Source organism: Neovison vison, chromosome 13, assembly GCF_020171115.1.
Source record: "Neovison vison isolate M4711 chromosome 13, ASM_NN_V1, whole genome shotgun sequence".
In the NCBI taxonomy this organism is placed as follows: Eukaryota; Metazoa; Chordata; class Mammalia; order Carnivora; family Mustelidae; genus Neogale; species Neogale vison.
The window spans coordinates 125,330,177-125,349,935 of NC_058103.1; the positions used below are offsets into that span (position 1 = coordinate 125,330,177).

At 36.0% G+C, this 19,759-nt stretch overlaps 1 protein-coding gene across 4 annotated transcripts in view; it reads right to left on the bottom strand.

The window, feature by feature from the left end:
* Positions 1 to 19,759, bottom strand: part of UBE3A (ubiquitin protein ligase E3A) — a 91,947-nt gene that overhangs the window by 38,777 nt on the left and 33,411 nt on the right. For all 4 annotated transcript variants that reach the window (XM_044231996.1, XM_044231994.1, XM_044231993.1 and 1 more), the window contains one exon: positions 1,109 to 1,416. In XM_044231996.1, coding sequence (XP_044087931.1) covers positions 1,109 to 1,416 — 308 coding nt within the window. The remainder of the gene's footprint in view (positions 1 to 1,108; positions 1,417 to 19,759) is intronic.

Sequence of the window (19,759 nt, forward strand, 5' to 3'; positions counted from 1 at the left end):
ATTCTACATTTAGTAACTATTACTCTGTGATGCACACTTGCTGGAGAAATGTGTATAATGGACTCGCTGCAACTTCCCTGTTACACATACTGATAACATTAACCTACTTATCTATAGTGTATGAGCTAAATCATGTAACAAGCACACCTTCTGAAGCTGTGTAAAGTTACCAAGTTATGAAAACACCTTTTACTGTGAGGTTAAAATAAAAAATACAAGAAAATTCCATGTCACCAATTAAATTAAACCTGCATTTAAATCATGCTACTGAAAACTTCGGAGCTGTTCTTCAACTTATACACGTCTTCAACAAAAACCTTCCTCTTTTAAAATATAATTACCTCTGGTAGGGCTGAGCCCTATAAAATTATTCAGAAATTCAATTACCTTGTTACTAACACTGATTTGTAACTGAGGAAAAGAAAGCTTGGATTTAAAGATTTAAAAAAATTTTTTTTTAAATTTTTAAAAAATGATCCTGAAATGCAGGATCATTTAGAAAACAAGGGCTTGGGTGAAGACTGCCACTGGTAGGTGGTGACAATTCTTGGCAGCATGAGTGTGCCAAATGCCTAGAAGAATCTGAGCAGGATATGGGAAGAATATTAGAAAGAAAAACTGAATTATTTCTCAACGTCTATAAAATTTTGCTTTGCCCTCAGAAATGGAAAAGATGCCAACACTTCTGTTTCTTTCACCTCACAGTTCTAGGTTTCCACAACTCATTCCACATATTCAGTTCAGCTATTCGATAATTTAGTTAGATTTTGTGGTCTAGTTTAGGAGATTACCACTTAATATATTTTTCCTAGTGAAAATGTTCAAAAACTTCCATTAACAAAGGAATCCATTAACAAAGGAACTTTTGGAATATAATCTGCTTTTAATCAGGGACCATTAACACTAAAAATGTTCTTAAACCGTTACTTCAATTATTAGTTCTGTCCTTTATCGCAGTAAGTAACAGAGTGGTAAATAAATACCACTGTACTATCATGTCCTAACGTCCACACAATTAGACAAAACAAACAAAACTGTCACACATTTTATTTAAATCTCCAATCCAGGTTTCAGTCAAAAACTCTCAATTAAAAATAGAACATCTTACCTCTAAAATCATCTCTTGCTCCTTGTCCTTCCTTCTTGTTCATTTTTATGTCAGAGCAGGAATTGTTAGGGGCACCTTTCGAGTTTTCAAGGTAAGCTGAGCTGGCTCCTTTCTTGGAGGGATGAGGATCACAGAGTTTTGCATTAATCTTATAAAGCTCGAGGGCTTTAATAGCTGCTGCATTGTTATCCATACGAAGAAAAGTTGGACAGGAAGCACAAAACTCATTCGTGCAGGCCTCATTTCCACAGCCCTCAGTTAACTGGTGGTAGTAGCGTTCTATTAGATGCTTTGCAGCTGCTCGCTTCCTGTAGCAAACATTCAAACAATAAGCACAGTGATTAAGATTAGTATAGCTCCCATGTAAAAAGCTCAAGGGACCTTAAAGCAAGGCAAGTTAGTCAAGCAATAAAGTAATAAATCTGCATATTAAGATGAGGTGAAGAACATGGAGATTCACAGTTTATATACAACTTTTAACTAGTGAAATGTCTAATACTGCCTAAGATAACTTTTTTTTTTTAGCAGAAATTCTATAAACATTTTATTTATTCTTTTTAAGAAAGTAGCTTCAGAAAAAGAGGAAAATAATCTAGGTCATCTCTTCATATATATATACATATATATATGAATATATATACACACACTTTTTAATAAAAACTTTTACAAAATCTTCATGCATAAAGACCCAGAGGTGGCCATGTTGTCTGTGACAGCTCTAATTCCAGCTGTCGAAGGCCTTTACCTGGGACTCCCCATAGCTGACAGCAGTGTAGCAAAGGCCCTCCTCTTGCCATAAAGCCCAGCTCCCTGCCTGCCTCAATAATGGTTTTATGTTCTGGGACTGTAGAAAATAGGTAGGAAATGCTTTGGGCTAGAACAGGAAGGACAGGGAGGACTACCTAACCTGCCATGCTTTATCCAAACTCTTCAGGCAAATCCAGACAGGAAGCCTAGCAAGATGAATGAAAACCAGGTACCAAACTGAGTTCTGGAGCTTCCCAGAGACATGGAGTCTGTGACCATGAGTTCCTGCACATGGTAGTAGTTAAAGTTTGATGTTTGTGGAACATTCAAGGCAGGAACAAACAAGCCCTTAAAGATCCATCCCTCCATGGCAGGCACGCAATTCTACGCTAAGTCTGCTTCCTAACTCAGTCCAACCCTCTTTTGACTCTAAAACAGTGTTAACTTGTCAGCCTACTTAAGACACAAATTTTCCTTCCTTCTGTGGAAGGAAAGTCCTTGTTCAACATCTGTCCTATTATATAAAAGGGCTGAGGCAGGAGTAGGGTAGCAGGTTGGCATGGAGGGCCACATGACTCGGAACAGCTGAGAGTAGAAAGGATTCCCTGGTTCTCTGGGGGGAGTTCTGCAAAAGGTATTTTATTGACCATTTTTCAAAAAGGGGGAAAAAAAAGAATGGTCTTAACGATGGTAAAAAAGAGACCTGTCTTCTTTTTTGGGTTCTGAAAGCCCAATGCTTTGTTCAGTATTAACAAAAGCCCTGAACAGTGCTCGCTTCGGCAGCACATATACAAAAGCCCTGAACAAACAGAGGATGCTGCTTGGGGCAGCAGGAAAAGAGGATGGATTTCATAGCCAACCAAGAGAATGGCAAACAGTGCCAATCAACTCAATTTGGGGGGATCTCTGTGTGGTGAGTATGAATGAGCAGGTGAGTGTGGTGGGAGGAACCTGGGGTTTGCTGGCTCCCAACAATCAATTCTAGCAGGTTCATCAAAATCATTGCTGAGATCAAATGTGCTTTTCTTTGGTTTTAAAAAAGGGAGAAAAAAACTTGTTTGATGGTGTATGTGCTTCAATTATTCGGCAGAACAAATGAAAGTCACAAGGTTTATGGCCAAGACTTTTAGTATTTAATCATTTTAAAAAAATAACATTAAGAAAATGAGAGTCTAGTTAAAAGTATCAATCCAACTTCCCTTTATGTAATTACTATTTTGTTTTAATAGTTTATAAATACTTGATTTATAGTTAACATAGAACTTCTAACTGGAAACTTTTTTTCCCCCTCAAATTATCTACCATGAGAGATATAAAAAAATAAACTTATAAATGAAATATTCAAAGCTGTGTTATACTACAAGAAAATGATTCTGAGCATATAAAGCTGAACCTAAAACATGTCACTGAACTTGCTCATTAATCCCACGTCATAGGAACATGGAATATTTTAAGTTCCCTTAGGGCAAAGTCTTGTTTCACTACTACATTGTGAACCTAAAATATGTAGATTCACATTCTTAACTGGCTGTTCTAGCAGAGCTTGCAAAGATACTGAAGAGATTATTTCATCAAGCAAGAAGCGAAGCTACAATATCTATCTCTATGGTTTATTCAACTCTAAGATCTATGCTTCTATTGTCTGATAATGTGAGATTACCGTAACTTTAAAAAAGTAATCTACTGGATCCAAAGAAACATAATTCATAGCTATTCCTTTTGGTCTGAAATTCACATGCACGAGAATAAAAACTACAAAAAATTGAAACTATTAAAAAAAATTTACATGACTCTCTTAATGATCCACAATTATCTTACTAACATGTAAGACTAAATGGCAAATGGCGATAGAGTTCACATCTTGTTAATTGTGAGCTGTATCCTGTTAATCATGAGAAACTGAACAAGAAGGCAAATCAGCAGTAGATAAGACTTTTGTCTCAAAAGTAGAACTCTGTCTCTAAACTATCAAGGTAAGTGACAAAGACTAGCACAATTAACCCTTGAACAATGTTGGCATCCAGGGGTGCAACCCTCTTGCACAGTTGAAATCTGCATATAACCTTAGATTTCCCCTATAACTTAACTTCAAATACCCTACCACTGACCAGAAGCCTCACCAATAATATAAAAAGGCAATTAACACTTTCATACGTTATATGTAATATATACTATATTCTTACATTAAAGTGAGCTAGAGAAAAGAAAATATTTATAAAATCTTAAGGAAGACAAAATACATTTATAGTACTGTCCGGATTTATCAACATGTAAAATATATGTGTGTGTGTCTGTGTGTGTGTCTGTGTGTGTGTGTGTGTGTATGAAATATATAATTGCGCGGGTATATATGCATACCCGCACAATTCAAACCTATGTTGTTCAAGGGTCAACTGTAATTCAAAAACACTCAATTCATTCTGATGCTTCTATTTTTCAAATGTTCCATGCAAACCCATGCATGCAAAGAGAGAGAAAAAAAACCTACAAAACACACTTAAAAACTGCATGGGCATCACCTATTTTATTACACGTACCTACAAACAATCCAATTTCTGAAAATTAAGGATTATTCCAGATATATCACCATGCAAAAGAGTACAGTAACAACATGTAAAGAAAGAGAAATACAGAACCTAGAAGATTTATATATACCATATGTTGCTTATCATTTAAAGAATGGGAGATTAATAATACCATCTTCTCCAGAAATACAGTAGCTTTCCCTAAGAAAATGTAAATGGAATGTATTTCTACTTTGTAGGAAAATTATGAACATATATCAAAATCTTAAAATTGTAATGTCTTAAAAAGTCTAAAAAAATATGGAAAAATGTATTAGCATTTTGACTTGAATAGCCTCAAGACTTACTAAATTGTCCATATGACTTTAATGATTATCAAAATTCAAAATACCAAATACTAGTTTGATATATATACAAATACATGATTTGAATAGCCTCAAAGCTTACTAAATTGTCTGTATGAGTTTTTAATGATTAATTATTAAAATTCAAAATACCAAATACTAGTTATTTTCTTAATAAGAATAGCACGTTTTGTCCTCTAAGAAAAATCTCCCCAAAACCCAGTAATATTACCTAATGCTTCTGTGTGTAATCCATAAAGGAGTATGAACAGCAAAAATAGGACAAGACTGAGAAATCAGCAGATCTGAGTTACGTGACAGCTCCTTCTGCCTCTAAAAACCTGTAAGATCCTAAACAAGTAATTCTCTGAGCCTCAGTTTTCCTACCTTTCAGTTCTAAAGTTCAGGTTATTCTACATAAGAGATAGGGAAACACAGTACTAGTGATTGATGAGTGTCTGGTAACATACTATGCACTCTGGCGTAGGTTATATCATTTGAATCCCATGATGAGGATTACCTTCAGTTCACAGCCAAAGGAGACAGAACTGAAATAAAATCATGTACTCAAGATAACATGAAGGAAAATGCAGAATCAGGACAAGAACAGGAGTCAGGGGTCTTTTGGCTCTGGAGTCTAAGTCATTTCCACTACATTGTCTCACAGAAAGTGACTGATTTCAAAATAATCCTTAAAAATAGCAGTACTAAAAACTCCTATAGAAAAAAAAAAAATCCCCATAAATAATATGTACTCGAAAAAAAAGCAAAACCCTGAAAAATTAAAAATTCGAACCTCATATTTATGCATACCCACTACTTCATAAGTATACCAAAATTTTTAAGGAAAAAATACCACAATATTCTGTAAAGTTAATGTATCTGTAATTTCTTGAGAACCGGAAAGGCTATAAGCCCTAGCAGTTAAGAGCTTGCACTCTGAAGTCAGGCTCCCCAACTTTACATGTTGGCTCTGCCACTTATAACTATGTAACTGTAAATGAGTTACTTAACATTTCTGTGTCTCAGATTCCTCATCATTAAAGTGATGGTACACATAACAATTATCATGGGTGTGAAAGAATTAAATGAGTTAATGTATATAGAACAGTAAGAACACTGCCTGGCATCTAGTAAGCACCACAATGAGTTCGCTGCTACTATTGTTATGATTATTACTAAGATCTAAGTTTATGAATTAGCTATATAAACCATCATTGTGCTGATGCTCAGAGCAGTTATGTAACAAGTTACAAATCTACTAAGAGATTTGAGCCCGGGCTTAACTCAAACCTGGGTTTTAATACCACTAAGGGGAGATTTAATACCAGACAGAAGAAAGCAGGCCCCTCTATTCAGTCCACTTCTCTGCCCAAGACCTAGAAACAGAAGCTACACAGGTGAGACAGGACTGAAAAGAGGCCAGGCCAGAACTTCGTTATCAGCAGAATCAATCATATTAAACATTTTTTCTTCTTTACTCAACCAATGATACCCTGAATTATCTCTGTACAATTCTGTATCCCCATCTAATTTAGAGCACATAGAAGGCCTCTATGCTGGGGATGTGTAGATAAATGACATTTTTATAGATAAGTAAGTTGTACAGGGTTAATCCCTATAGAGTAGGAGTCACCAAATCTTAGCTTATGGGCCAAATCTAGCCTGCAGCTGGTTTTTACAGCCCCCAAGATAAAAATGGTTTTCATAATTCTAAATGGTTGACAAAATCAGAAAAAAATATTTTGTGATATGCAGAAATTATATGAAGATCAAATTTCAGTGACCAAAATTCTTATTAAAACATAACCAAGATCATTAATTTAATTATTGTCTATGGTTGTTTTCGCATTACAACAGCAGAGTTGAGTAGTTTGAAGAGACTGTATGGTTTGCAAATCCTAAAATAAATCCCACCTGGCCCTTTACAGAAAAAATTTCCCATCTCTTAATTTAGAGTCTGTGTTCTTTACTTTCTGTGACATTTCCATCTAAGCACATGGCCTGCTCACTTTCTCCTCTGCAAATCAATATAGCAAAATGTGTACTTTTCCCTACCTATGATTAAAGCAGAGAAAAAGAAAGAAAAAGGAGAACAAGAGAAAAAAAGAAAAAGAACAAAACAATACAGAAAAAAGGAAAGAAATGAAGAGACTCCTTCCCTAACCAGATCCCTTTAGGGACACCTTATCTGCCACTCAATCAAAATTACAAGAGAAGAGGAAAAAAAAAAAAAAAAAAAATAGAAAGTTTGTATTTAAATTCCAGTTAGTTAACAGACAGTATGTATTAGTTTTGGATGTACAATACAGTGATTCAACACTTCCACACAACACTCAGTGCTTGTGACAAGTACAGTCCTTAATTCCCATCACCTATTTAACTGATCTCCCCACTCATCTCCTCTCAATTTGTTCTCTATAGTTGTGCTATAGTTTGTTCTCTATAGTCTGTTTCTTGGTTTTTCACTCTTTTCCCCCTCATGTTTGTTGGTTTTGTTTCTTAAATTCCACCTATCAGTGAAACTATATGGTATCTGTCTTTCTGACTTATTTCCCTTAGCATAACACTCTCGAGCTCCATTCATGGTGCTGCGAACGGCAAGATTTTATTCTGTTTTTATGGCTGAGTAACATTCTATTGTGTATATATACCGAATCTTCTTTATCCATCCATCAGTTATTGGACACTTGGGCTGTTCTCATAATATGGCTATTATAGATAATGCTACTATAAACACTGAAGTGCATGTATCCCTCTGAATTAGTGTTTTTGTATTCTTTGGGTAAATACCTAGCAGTGCAACTTAAACCACAAAAATCCTAGAGAAGAACATACACAGTAACCTCTTTGACACTGGCTACAGCAACTTCTTTCTAGATACGTCTCTTTGAGGCAACAGAAGAAACAAAAGCAAAAATGAACTACTGGACTTCATCAAGATAAAAAACAACTGCAAAGAAAAGGAAATAACCAACAAAACTAAAAGGCAACCCACAGAATGGGAGAAGATATTTGCAAGTGACAGATGTGATAAAGGGTTAGTAGGCAAAATATATAAAGAACTTAACATCCCCCCCAAAAAACAATAATCCAATTTGAAAATGGGCAGAAGACATGAACAGGTATTTCCAAAGACGTCCATATGGCCAACAGACAGATGAAAAGATGTTCAACATTACTCACCATCATGGCAGTACAAATCAAAACTACAATAAGGCATCACCTGTTTCAGAATGACTAAAATCAACACAAAGAACAAGTTGTTAGCAAGAATGTGGAGAAAGGGGAACCCCTCTTGCACTGCTGGTGGGAATGCAAACTGGCACAGCCACTGTGGAAAACAATATGGAGGTTCCTCAAAAAGTTAAAAATATGGCTTACTTGCTATAATTTCCTCACGTCTCATACTTTTCTTATTGAGTCAATAATGATGGGAGGGCATGTGAGATAGTCCAGTGAGAAAGCTCTCAAGTTAAAGTAGACAAGTGAAAATATGCACTTAAAACAGACAACACTTTCTATTTACTTATTTTATTTGTAAGGCTCAATTTGTTAGACAGTTCTACAAATAAAATTACATGTGGTAGGCCAAAGTTACTCTAGAAAAGTTGACAGAAATCTTTAAAAAATAGTTTCACCTGAGAGGGAAGGACACTGACGTCAGCAATTTGAAATGCATGGGGGGGGGGAGGAGATGGAATAATACACTGATAGACAAAAGGATATGTGATAATACATTATTAGTAAAATCTAGATAAGCTTATTTTGTCAATTGCAAAAACCTTTTAACTTTGCTGCATGTTTGTTCATTTTTCAAAATAAAATACAGGGAGAAAATACTGTCACCATACTATAACTTTTCAGAGCAGTCAAGAGCCAAAAGAAATGGTTTCAGCCACTGGTGGATGAAAAAGGAAAATCAACATGTTATCAACGGCACTAATACTGTGTTTTCTGACTTTAAATCTAATTTTTGAATCAATCCAGTATTCAACAAACAAAACAAAAAAAATGCCTACAATACTAATACAAATAAAATTAATAAGCTGGCAGTAACTATGCATAGCAACTTAATTTACCTTCATGGAGACAAATACTAGGAAAGTATGTTAAATATTCCTATACCAATGGCAAGCCATTGGAGTTAGAACCACTGAAATGGCTGCCAACAATGTAAAAGATGAAAGTTGCAAATAGATCTTAAACTTAACAGTCAGAAAATACGTAATGAATGTAAGAATGAAGATGAAGCCACAAAAATTGCTATTGCCCAGGTGCCTGGGTTGCTCAGTGGGTTGGGCCGCTGCCTTCGGCTCAGGTCATGATCTCAAGGTCCTGGGATCGAGTCCCGCATCGGGCTCTCTGCTCAGCAGGGAGCCTGCTTCCTCCTCTCTCTCTCTGCCTGCCTCTCTGCCTACTTGTAATCTCTCTCTGTCAAATAAATAAATAAAATCTTTAAAAAAAAAAAAAAATTGCTATTGCCCTAAAGTGAAGATGTGTTAGTGAACAACGAGCAAACAAGATTGAAATTAGAGTTAAAGCCAAAAATGACAGAACATTAAAGAAATAGTAACTGTGACACGCATCATAAAAATTAATGTGGGGTGCCTGGGTGGTTCAGTGGGTTAAGCCTCTGCCTTCGGCTCAGGTCATGATCCCAGGGTTCCTGGATCAGGCTCTCTGTTCAGCAGGGAGCCTGCTTCCCCCCGCCCCCACTCTGCTTGCCTCTCTGCCTACTTGTGATTTCTGTCAAATAAATAAATAAAATCTTAAAAAAAAATAAATAAGGTACAGAATAATTAAAAAGGCAAGGATTAAATAAAAAACAGTCAGAGCAGAGTGACTTTAATTGAATATGAAGTTAAATAAAGATGTGAGGAGATAAGAAGCCAAAGATAAAAGGCTTATATAATGTCTGCAAAGCTAACAACCACTTACCAAGTGGTTTCTCAAAGTAAGTTTATCTCTTTGCTCCTTCTGGGATGTTGCCTTTGTAAACATTCCATCCCCTCCCTCAAAGTTGCGTTTAACATAAAAATTTTGGAAGAGTGAACAATGGTATTCTAAATATACTACACCTCTTAGAAATGGATGACATAAGACATCCGTGACACAGTTATGGTAGGTTTCAAGTTGGGTCTGTTAAAATGGAATTGCACAAAATATTAGATTATTTCAAGACTGAATCTATGATTGTGAAGTCATTATTACCACATCCAACCAATAAACCACTTACTAGAGAACAAAATATAATTTTCAGGGAAAAATTTTAATTATAAATCAGTATTTTTACTATAATAAACACTTTTAACATAGTAATAATTCCTAAACATTACTAGACAAGGAAGGAAATTGCCTCAACATAATAAATGCCATATATAAAAACTAAGATTACACCTAATGGTTTAAAACTGAAAGCTTTCCTTCTAAAATCAGAACTATAGGCAGGGATGCCAGCTCTCACCAACCCTTTTTAAAACACTACTGGAAATCCTAGCCAGAGCAATCAGGCAAGAAAAATAAATAAAGGCATCCACGCTGGAAAGGAAGAAACAAAATTATCTCTGCTCGTGGATGACATGATCTTATATGTAGAAAATCCTAAAGACCCCACAAAAAAAAACCTATTAGAACTAATAAACCAAATTTAGTAAAACTGTAAGATACAAAAGTCAACCAATGCAAAAACCAGCTGTGCTTCTCTAAATAATGAACAAAAGGAAATTTAAAAAATATTTTCATTTACAACAGCATCAAAGAGAATAAAATACTTTACTAATAAATTTAACCCAAGAGGTGGAAGATTTGTATTACAGTCCTCCTTATCCATTGGGGGATACATTCCAAGGCCCTGATGAATGCCTGAAACCACAAGAGTGCCAAACCCTATGTATGTTTCTTTTCCTGTACATACTTACTTATGATAAAATTTAATTTATAAATTAGCCATGGTTAAGAGACTAACAGTAATAATAATGAAATAGAACAATTACAACAATATAATAAAAGTTACATGAATGTGGTCTGTCTCTCTCTACAAATATCTTATTATACTCCCCTTTCTTCCTGTAATGATGTGAAAATGGTAAAATAACCTACACGACGAAATGAAGTGAGATGAATGACATAAGCATTGTGATGTAGTGTTAGGCTACTATTCTGATAGTATTTTAAGAAGAATCATCTGCTTCCAGACCGCAGCTGACTATGGGTAACTGAAACCACAAATAAGGGGAGACTACTGTACGATGAGAACTACAAAATACTGCTGAAAGAAACTAAAGACACGAATGTAAAGGATCCTATGTTCATGGACTGTAAAATTTGATACTATTAAAATGTCCATACTACCCAAAGCAATCTACATATTCAATTTAATTCCTCTGAAATCTCAACAGCATTTTTTAATAATAAAAAGATCTAAAATTCCTGGATATGGAATCTCAATGGAACCCAAAGAGCAAAAACAATCTTGAGGTTAAAAAAAAAAAAAGCCGATTTCATACTTCTTGATTTCAAAACATCTTACAAAGCTACAGAAATCAAAACAGTATGGTACTGGCATAAAGATAAAGACACACAGACCAATGGAACACATCAGAGAAGCAAGAAATAAACCCTTACATAATATATAGTTAAATGAGCTTTGTCACAGGTGCCAAAGCTATACAATGGGAAAAGGAGAGTCTCTCCCACAAATGGAGATCCATATGCAAAAGAATAAAGTTGGACCCTTACATCCCATACTACATGAAAAAAAAAAAGTTAACTCAAAATGGATTAAAGACCTAAACATAAAACCTGACATTATAAAACTCCCAAAATAAACGCAGAGAAACAGCTTCATGATACTGGATTTGGCAATACATTCTTCAATATAACACCAAAAGCATACACAATAAAAGCAAAAAATAGACAAACAGGACTACAATGAATTTAACTTCTGTACAGCAAAGGAAATAACCAACAGAGTGAAAAGGGAACATACAGAATATGATCTATTCAATCTCCTGGGTCTGAACATTCTATGCCAGGAAGCAGAAGAACCAGAAGGCTATAACTCAAAGATAAGGAAAAACAAATGGGATGAGAGAAAGTAAGAAAGAAAGCATAAAAAGACAACAACCTGAAATGGGCGTTTTAATTAACATTTAACAATAAACATTAGCATGCCCAAGGGAATAGGAAGATGCAGCAAAGCAGAGGTCAAGATTTTTGAAGATAAAATGGTTGGGGAAATAAGATGCTAGAGAGTTCCAAGTTAAGCATATAAACAAAGACTTCAGGGACCTGGGATTAAAGTATGAGTTCCTCAAAGGCTGTGAAGTGACTAGGAGGTCACCAAATAATAAAGACAGAGGAGATATACACATTGTAGCTTTAAAGGAGCAGGAATTTTCATGCTGAGAGAATAACAATAGTCCAGAAGCATCAGTGGAGAACAAGATAACACTGTGTGGGAAACAAACAGGTCAAGGCTTGCTGCATCTATAACCTAGCCTCTCTATCTAGTGATGCAGAAACCATTCTTGCTGAGTCATCACTTTTTTTTTTTTTTTGAAGATTTTATTTATTTATTTGACAAAGAGAGAGATCACAAGTAGGCAGAGAGAGAGGGGGAAGCAGGCTCCCCGCCGAGCAGAGAGCCTGATGTGGGGCTCGATCCCAGGACCCCGAGATCATGACCTGAGCCAAAGGCAGCGGCTCAATCCACTGAGCCACCCAAGCGCGCCGAATCATCACTTTTCACTCCTTATTTTGTTTAACCTTGCTGAGAAATGTAGACCTTCTGGAAATTTACTGTGTGCTTTCCGGACACCATTTCCTGATTTCCTCCTTTCTCTCTGGTTGTTCTTCAGATTTCCCTTTCTAATCTGGAAATGTTTATACTCTCCAGGGACCAGCCATGAGAGACTTTCTCTTTTAAATTCTCTCTGGGCTGTTTCATCTTCTTTCAAGGTAATACCTGATGGCTTCCAAATGTCTCCTTCAGTATAGTTCAAACTCTGATTGAGAATCTAATACTATTCCAGGTCCTCTGATTACCTTCATATGGGCGCTTTCTTTAAGAAACTTACTGTTTAAGGAGGTAAAAGCCAGATGACTTTAATAACATAGGAAATATAGAGGTATGGCAATTTAAAGAAAGGCAACTTAGCCAAGATAAGGATGACTAGCAGCTGATGACACACAAAAAAATAGAATGTTTCTGGTAAGGAAATGAGGGAGTAAAGGCAGGGGCCTGAGAACAGCTTATGATAACTTAGGTTCAACAGTATAAAAGTTCAAAAAAAGGACTCAAAAATATGAAATGGCAGGGAGGAGCCACATTCTTACTCTGTAAGAAATAAGGAATTCTGATTTTAGTCAGCAGAGGAGTAATCAATAAAGACGACTTTCTCCCCATAAAATGCACATGTACTCCACCTTGCAAAAGTTTAGAAGATTCATATACCATTCATAAACCATTGAATACGAACACCTGCAATACAAGTCACAAAAGGATTTAAGAAAGTAAGTGACTAAGTCAAATCTGCTTTTATGATTAACTACATTTTGTAAACTGGAACCAAAGCTGGCAAAAGTGGAAACAGGCAATCTAGTTAGGTGATGACTACCGTAAAAGACCAGAGAAAGAAGTAGTCGCAGCAGGAATGGACAGAAGAAAACTACTGCAAGGTAATATTTAAAAGATGTTGTTTGTAGGGCCAAAAAGTGTGGAAAGAGCTAAATGCCTAGGTTTCTGTTGTTGGTAACTGGGTAGAAGGTAGTACTACAACTGAAATAACTGAAATAACAAAAACCATGAACATTCATTAGCCTACGGTGAATGGTTTTTGTTATGTTTATCCTTTAATACTAATAATTATCCTAAGAAAGAGAATGGAGAAGCCAAAAAAGGACCTAGTAAATCAGAAAGTCCTGCTTTTAAATAACTTAGGGGTAATGGCATTCTTTTTCTTTTCATTGACCTCTTTTAGCTTCGAATCCCATTTATAGCTAGTAAGTTCTATATAATAAAAGTACACCATTTCCATTAATGTTTCCTAAAACCTTTTTACAGACACATTAAGATATAATAAATAAAATGCATACTTCACATTGATTCTAAAAACCCTTTTATTAGAGTATTTCAACAAAAATGGCCAGGTTTTGCTCATTGTACTTTTTGAGAAGACTCAGCCAGATGCAGTCCATCTACTCATCCATCTCTACCAGGAAAAAGAAGCTTGATACCCTCTATTTAAATAAGAACGTATAGGGTTGCCCCAGTAACTCAGTTGGTTAAGCGTCTGACTCTTTATCTCAACTCAAGTCATGATCTCAGGGTTGTGAGATCCAGCCTGCAGGCTCCACACTGGGTGTGAAGCCTGCTTAAGATTATCTCCCTCTCCCCATCGCCCATCCTCAAAAAAAAAAAAAAAAAGATAAAAGAGAATGTATATAAGCTTATATGATGCTTCATTTGGTAGAAAAGTAAACAGACTAGGACTCAGGTGACTTCTATGCCTGACATTTTTCACTACCTCCTACATCTATCAGAAAACCCAGGACTTTTCAGTAGTGTCCAGGCCTTTCACTATCTGATCAAGGCTTTCTCTTCCAGCTACATTTATTTTTTTGGCACCCTTCCCCCATCTCCTAAATCTACATTGCAGCGATACTGAACTTCTACAGTTCAAAGGATGTGTTCCTGCTGTCTTCATTGGCTCCAGGTCTCAAAAGTTTTCTTCTTGCCTAGAATACTATGATCTCTGTTTATATCAAGTTATTCTCAAAGACTCAGCTTAGATATCGTTTCCTAGATGATTACATATCCCTTCTCTGCTCCCACAGCAACCTGTACCTACTCTCAGCACACCTCATTATAACTGCCTATTATTTAAATGGTAAGCTCTCTGAGACACGACCAAATAACTTCTTTACAGTTATATTTTCAGAACCTAGCAAATCATGAAACTTTAATAAAAATCCTTCAATTTCTCTTCTGATATTATCTAGGTAACAGTGTCAATTAACCCTACCTTTTTATAGTATTTAACCGTAACGCCTCCCAGTTTCAGAATAAGGAACCCTTGTGCACTGTTGGTTGGAATGCAAACTGTGCAACCACTCATGGAAAACAGTATGGAGTTTCCTCAGAAAATTTAAAATAGGATTATCATATGATACAGTAATTCCACTACTGGGTATTTAACATTAATTCAGAAAGATATTTGCACCCTACGTTTACTACAGCATTATTTACAATAGCCAGGATATGGAAGCAATCAAGTGTCTATCAACAGATGAATGGATAAAGATGTGGAGTGTGTGTATCTATACATCTAGTATCTACACACACACACACACACACAATGGAGTATCAGCCATAAAAAAATGAAATCTTGCCATGTGCAACAACATGGATGGATCTAAAGGGTATAATGCTAAGTGCAGTAAGTCAGTCAGAGAGAAACAAACATTGTACGATTTCACTCATATGCACAATTTAAGAAAACGAAACAAAGAAAGACATAAACCAAGAAACAGACTCTTAACTACAGAGATGCAAACTGATGGTTACCAGAAGGGATGGTAACCAAGAAGGGGGAGAGAGAAGAAACAGGTAAAGAGGATTATAAGCATATATTTACTGTGATGAGCACTAAATAATGCGAAGAACTACTGAAATCACTATACTGCATCTGAAACTGACCTAACACTGTATGTTAATTATACTGGAATTTAAAACAAAGTGGAACAAAAGTAAGTATTTTTTTAAAAAACCTCCCTGGTTTCATAAGTATATCAGAAGTATAAAAAAAATATGCAAAGAACAAGACATTAGAGTCTATGAAAGGATCATGAAAAAAGATCTCCATTCGATTCAAGAAATTTGTATCTTTTACTTCAGAATGTACTTCAAGATGTTATTTAATCCATAAACACTATTATACATACTAAGTATACCTCAAGTGGCAGTCATACAGAAATATTTTCCTCCCATTTCATACAGAAAATAAAAGCATCCAAGCTGTATCTCAATTTCTGACTTCTCAGTTACACACAGAAGAGCTAGGAAGCTGCTACTCCAATCTAGTAACAGATAAAAAGCTGAACAGACTAAAAAATGAATAAATTTTCTTCTATTGAGAGAGACAAGAATACAGAACAGACTGTTGCTCCAAAGACTAGAGAGAAAGGCAAATACAGGGAGTCATGGCTTACTGAAGCAGAGAGCAGGAAACTGCCAGAGGAACCTGTGATGGGACAGGAAAACCTAAACTTCATGCACAAATTTCTGCAGGTTCAGCACAGAAAAGTCTTAACTGTTAAAAACTCTAGGGGGCCTAGTCCCAGCAAATCCCCCTGAATTTTGTGCTATTTACATCAAGAAGCTCGACCACATTCTCAGAGCAAATGTTGGAGAAAAATCCCCTCATGCTTCTAGCAGAGGAGTGAAAAAGGAACCGTTAAGAGATACACCAGAGCGCTTAAGGCCTGGCTTCAGAAGAAACTAGTTAACCCAAGCCTAATCTGTCAGGTATTCTCAGACCCTAGCTGACCTGTGTAAGAGAAACATTCAATTCTAGCCCACTCTAGTCATCCTGCCCACTTAAGAGAGGAGGGAAAAAAAAAAAAAATGAGAAATATTTGTGAAGTTCACAATCCTGAGACACAGGCAGGCTCACCAGAAGACTGAGACTGAAACAGGACTATAGAATGCTTCCTTTCCCCTATACCTCACCACCATATTACTAAAGGCTTACTTATAGCAATTCTTTTTACCTGGGAAGTCATACCAGCTATCAAGAAAAACTATGAGGCCTAATTCTGCCTTTAGGCAAAAAAAAAACCCACTGTCTGTAAAGATAGCAAGCATGAGAACTAAATATAGCAGAGATGTTGGAATTATTACACCAAAAACTTAAAACACCTGTGATTGATATGAAAGGATCTAATAGATAAACAGCATGAAAGAACAGCTGAACAATGTAAGCAAAGAAAAACCAAAGACCCAAACCAAAAAAGCTGGAGTTCTGTAACAACTGTAACAGAACACTGTAACAGAAATCTTTGATGAGCTTAATAATAAACTAGAAACTAAAGAAAGAAACTCTGAACTTGAAGATATATCAAAAGAAACTTCCACAACTGAAAATCAGGTGCTACTACACAAGTTCTATGGGCTGTTTACATATTTATTACTTATTTACACATAAACTGATGTCAGAAAATTCTTCCTACATTTCTATAAGGGAATTAAAAAGGCAGAAATAAACATTTTGCATTAATTTAGTAATTTCACTTTCATATATTAAGTATTTATTACCTATTGTAGACCAGGCACTCTCATTAGACTTCCACCCTAGAATTAAACGAACCTGACAACAAAGAAATCAATATGCAACAAGTCAAGTGACATTAAATCCCATGATGATAAATCTAACAGGGTAAGGCTAATAGAGAACACAGAACACGACCATTCTTGGATAAAGCTGGTCAACGAAGGCCTCTCTGATAAGGCATCATTTAAGCAGAGCGCTCTGAGGCAACGAAAAGGAAGCCATGTGGATATCAGAGAAGGGTCACAAACAAACGGCACAAGTTTTAAGAACACGAAAGCATAAGGACAAGACATAAAGCCAGTGCAAAGATGAGAAAGAGAAATGGAAAGGCCACACAAAAGCAAGGAAGCTCATCCAGGGCCTTGCAGATCCTCAGATTTTATTCTAAGATGGGAAGCCCTTGCAAGGTTTTGAGCATATATAACATGGTCTAACTTTAGTTTTAAAAAGTTCACTGTGGGGAGGACTACGTGGTGCAGTCACTTAAGCAACCAACTCTTGGTTTCTGCTCAGGTCATGATCACAGGGTTGTGGGATAGAGCCCTGTGTGAGGCTCCCACGCTCAGCATGGAGTCTGCTTCAGATTCTCTCTCCCTCTGCCTCTCCCACTCAGGTCCTCTCTCCTTCTCTAGAATAAATAAATACATCTTTTTAAAAAATCACTCTGGCAGCTACATAGAAAATACAGTGAAAGGAGCAAGGATGGAAGCAGCAAGACTGCTGCAAAACAACTGCATTCTGACAAGAGCTGATGGCTTTAATAAGAGTGACAGAGGTGGAAATAATATAAAAAGACAAGGGGTTGAATTATGGTATTTTCAAGGTGGAGTCAACATGACCTGCTGATAATTTGAGTGAGACGAATAGAAATCAAGACGCTTCTAAAGTTTTGGATAAACTGGAAGAAAAAAAAGAGTTGCTACCAACTAAGATGGCAAAATAACAAGACAAGTAGATTTGAGAGGATAAAAATGAAGAGCTATTTTGGACTTGTTAAGTTTGAAAATCAGACATTCAATTATTGGATATATGAGTGTACAATTTAGAAGGTAAGTCGGAGTTGGAGGTAAAAATATGAGAGCTGATAATGCTCTTACCTAGAGTCTGGGTCTTAGGTCATACCAACATTTATAGAAAACTAAGTATTTATTTAAACAGCCTTGACATATACTGAACCCTAAGTCAATTGATACTTCTACCCTTGTTCAATTTACTGTCTTTGTTATACACCGGAAAACAACCTAAGCATTAAATACAGGCGTGGAGAGTAAATACCAAAGGATAAGAAATCTGAAGTTATTAGAAACTCCTTTGAAATCATTTTAAAAAATTAAAGAATCTAAATTAATATGTGCAAAAAGATGTCACTAATATAGAAGTTTAAACCATACAGAGAGAATATACACACAATAAAAAGATCTGGATTGGGGTGCCTGGGTGGCTCAGTGGGTTAAAGCCTCTGCCTTTGGCTCAGGTCATAATCCCAGAGTCCTGGGATCGAGCCCCACATTGGGCTCTCTGTCCAGCAGGGAGTCAGCTTCCCTTCCTCTCTCTCTGCCTGCCTCTCTGTCTTCTTGTGATCTCTGTCAAATACATAAAATCTTTAAAAAAAAAAAAAGATCTGGATTATTGCGTTAGTTCTATTTCTAGGTTAGACTATAGAATGGCATACAAATGTTGAAAATTTTTACTGTTTTTCTGCACCCTAGAGAATAGACAACACTAAGAATTTCTAAAGACAAATACATATAGTCTTTAATTTTATATAATTACCCTTTAAAATTCACCCAAGATGCTCCCTAGTTAAAACATGCCAAATGCAAACGTGTCTCCCAAGTGCCCAAAACATCATACTTCAATAAATATAAGATGTTGCCATTAATCAAAAATCATAACTAATTCATAGGTAAAACCAAGAATCCTTCATTATCTATTCTGTAAATCAAGACTCACAAAATTCTGGTAGAATAAACACTGACCTATTCACCTAGAAACTACTGCCTGGTATGGTTTCCACAGGTATAGGAATTTGAGAAATGGGGGCAGACATGAAGACTTAGAGCTATAATACAGAGATTATGTCTGGAACGTTACACACCGTTATCAAGACACTGTGGTAAGTCTAATTTCCTGCTATTCTACCTTAACATGGTCAAGTTTTTTGCTGAACTCAACCAGAACTTAATACCAGAGCTTCATCTGGAATCTTGTGACAATATCCTATCATGCCTCAGATTCTTGCTATCCTTGATTTTTACTACGAGTACCAAGCTTCACCTACCCTTTCCTATTCTTTACTACTGATTTGTCCCACCAACTTAACTCTACTAAGATCTTTAGAAAAACACTTATAATACAGGTTGTCCCTAATCTTCAACTGTTTTATGTAATTCCCAACCTCTTAGCTTTCACTAAAGTCTGGATTACTCCAAAAGACACTGCTTATCTTGTTTCCCTTTTCTGTGAACTTTTTCATAGACAACTAAAACTAAGTCCACTATTCCTCTTCTAATTCCTTGCATTTGAAACAATGTCCATCTAAACAAAATAAAAAATAACACAAACACAACTTACACATCGGAAGTCATGTTATCTACCTAATACCTTTACCCTCTCTTCTGGTAATTTATACCCATTACACTAAAGGCTCCATTTTGCCCCCAGTTACATCACGGTCATGCTGACTGCAATGTCTATGTT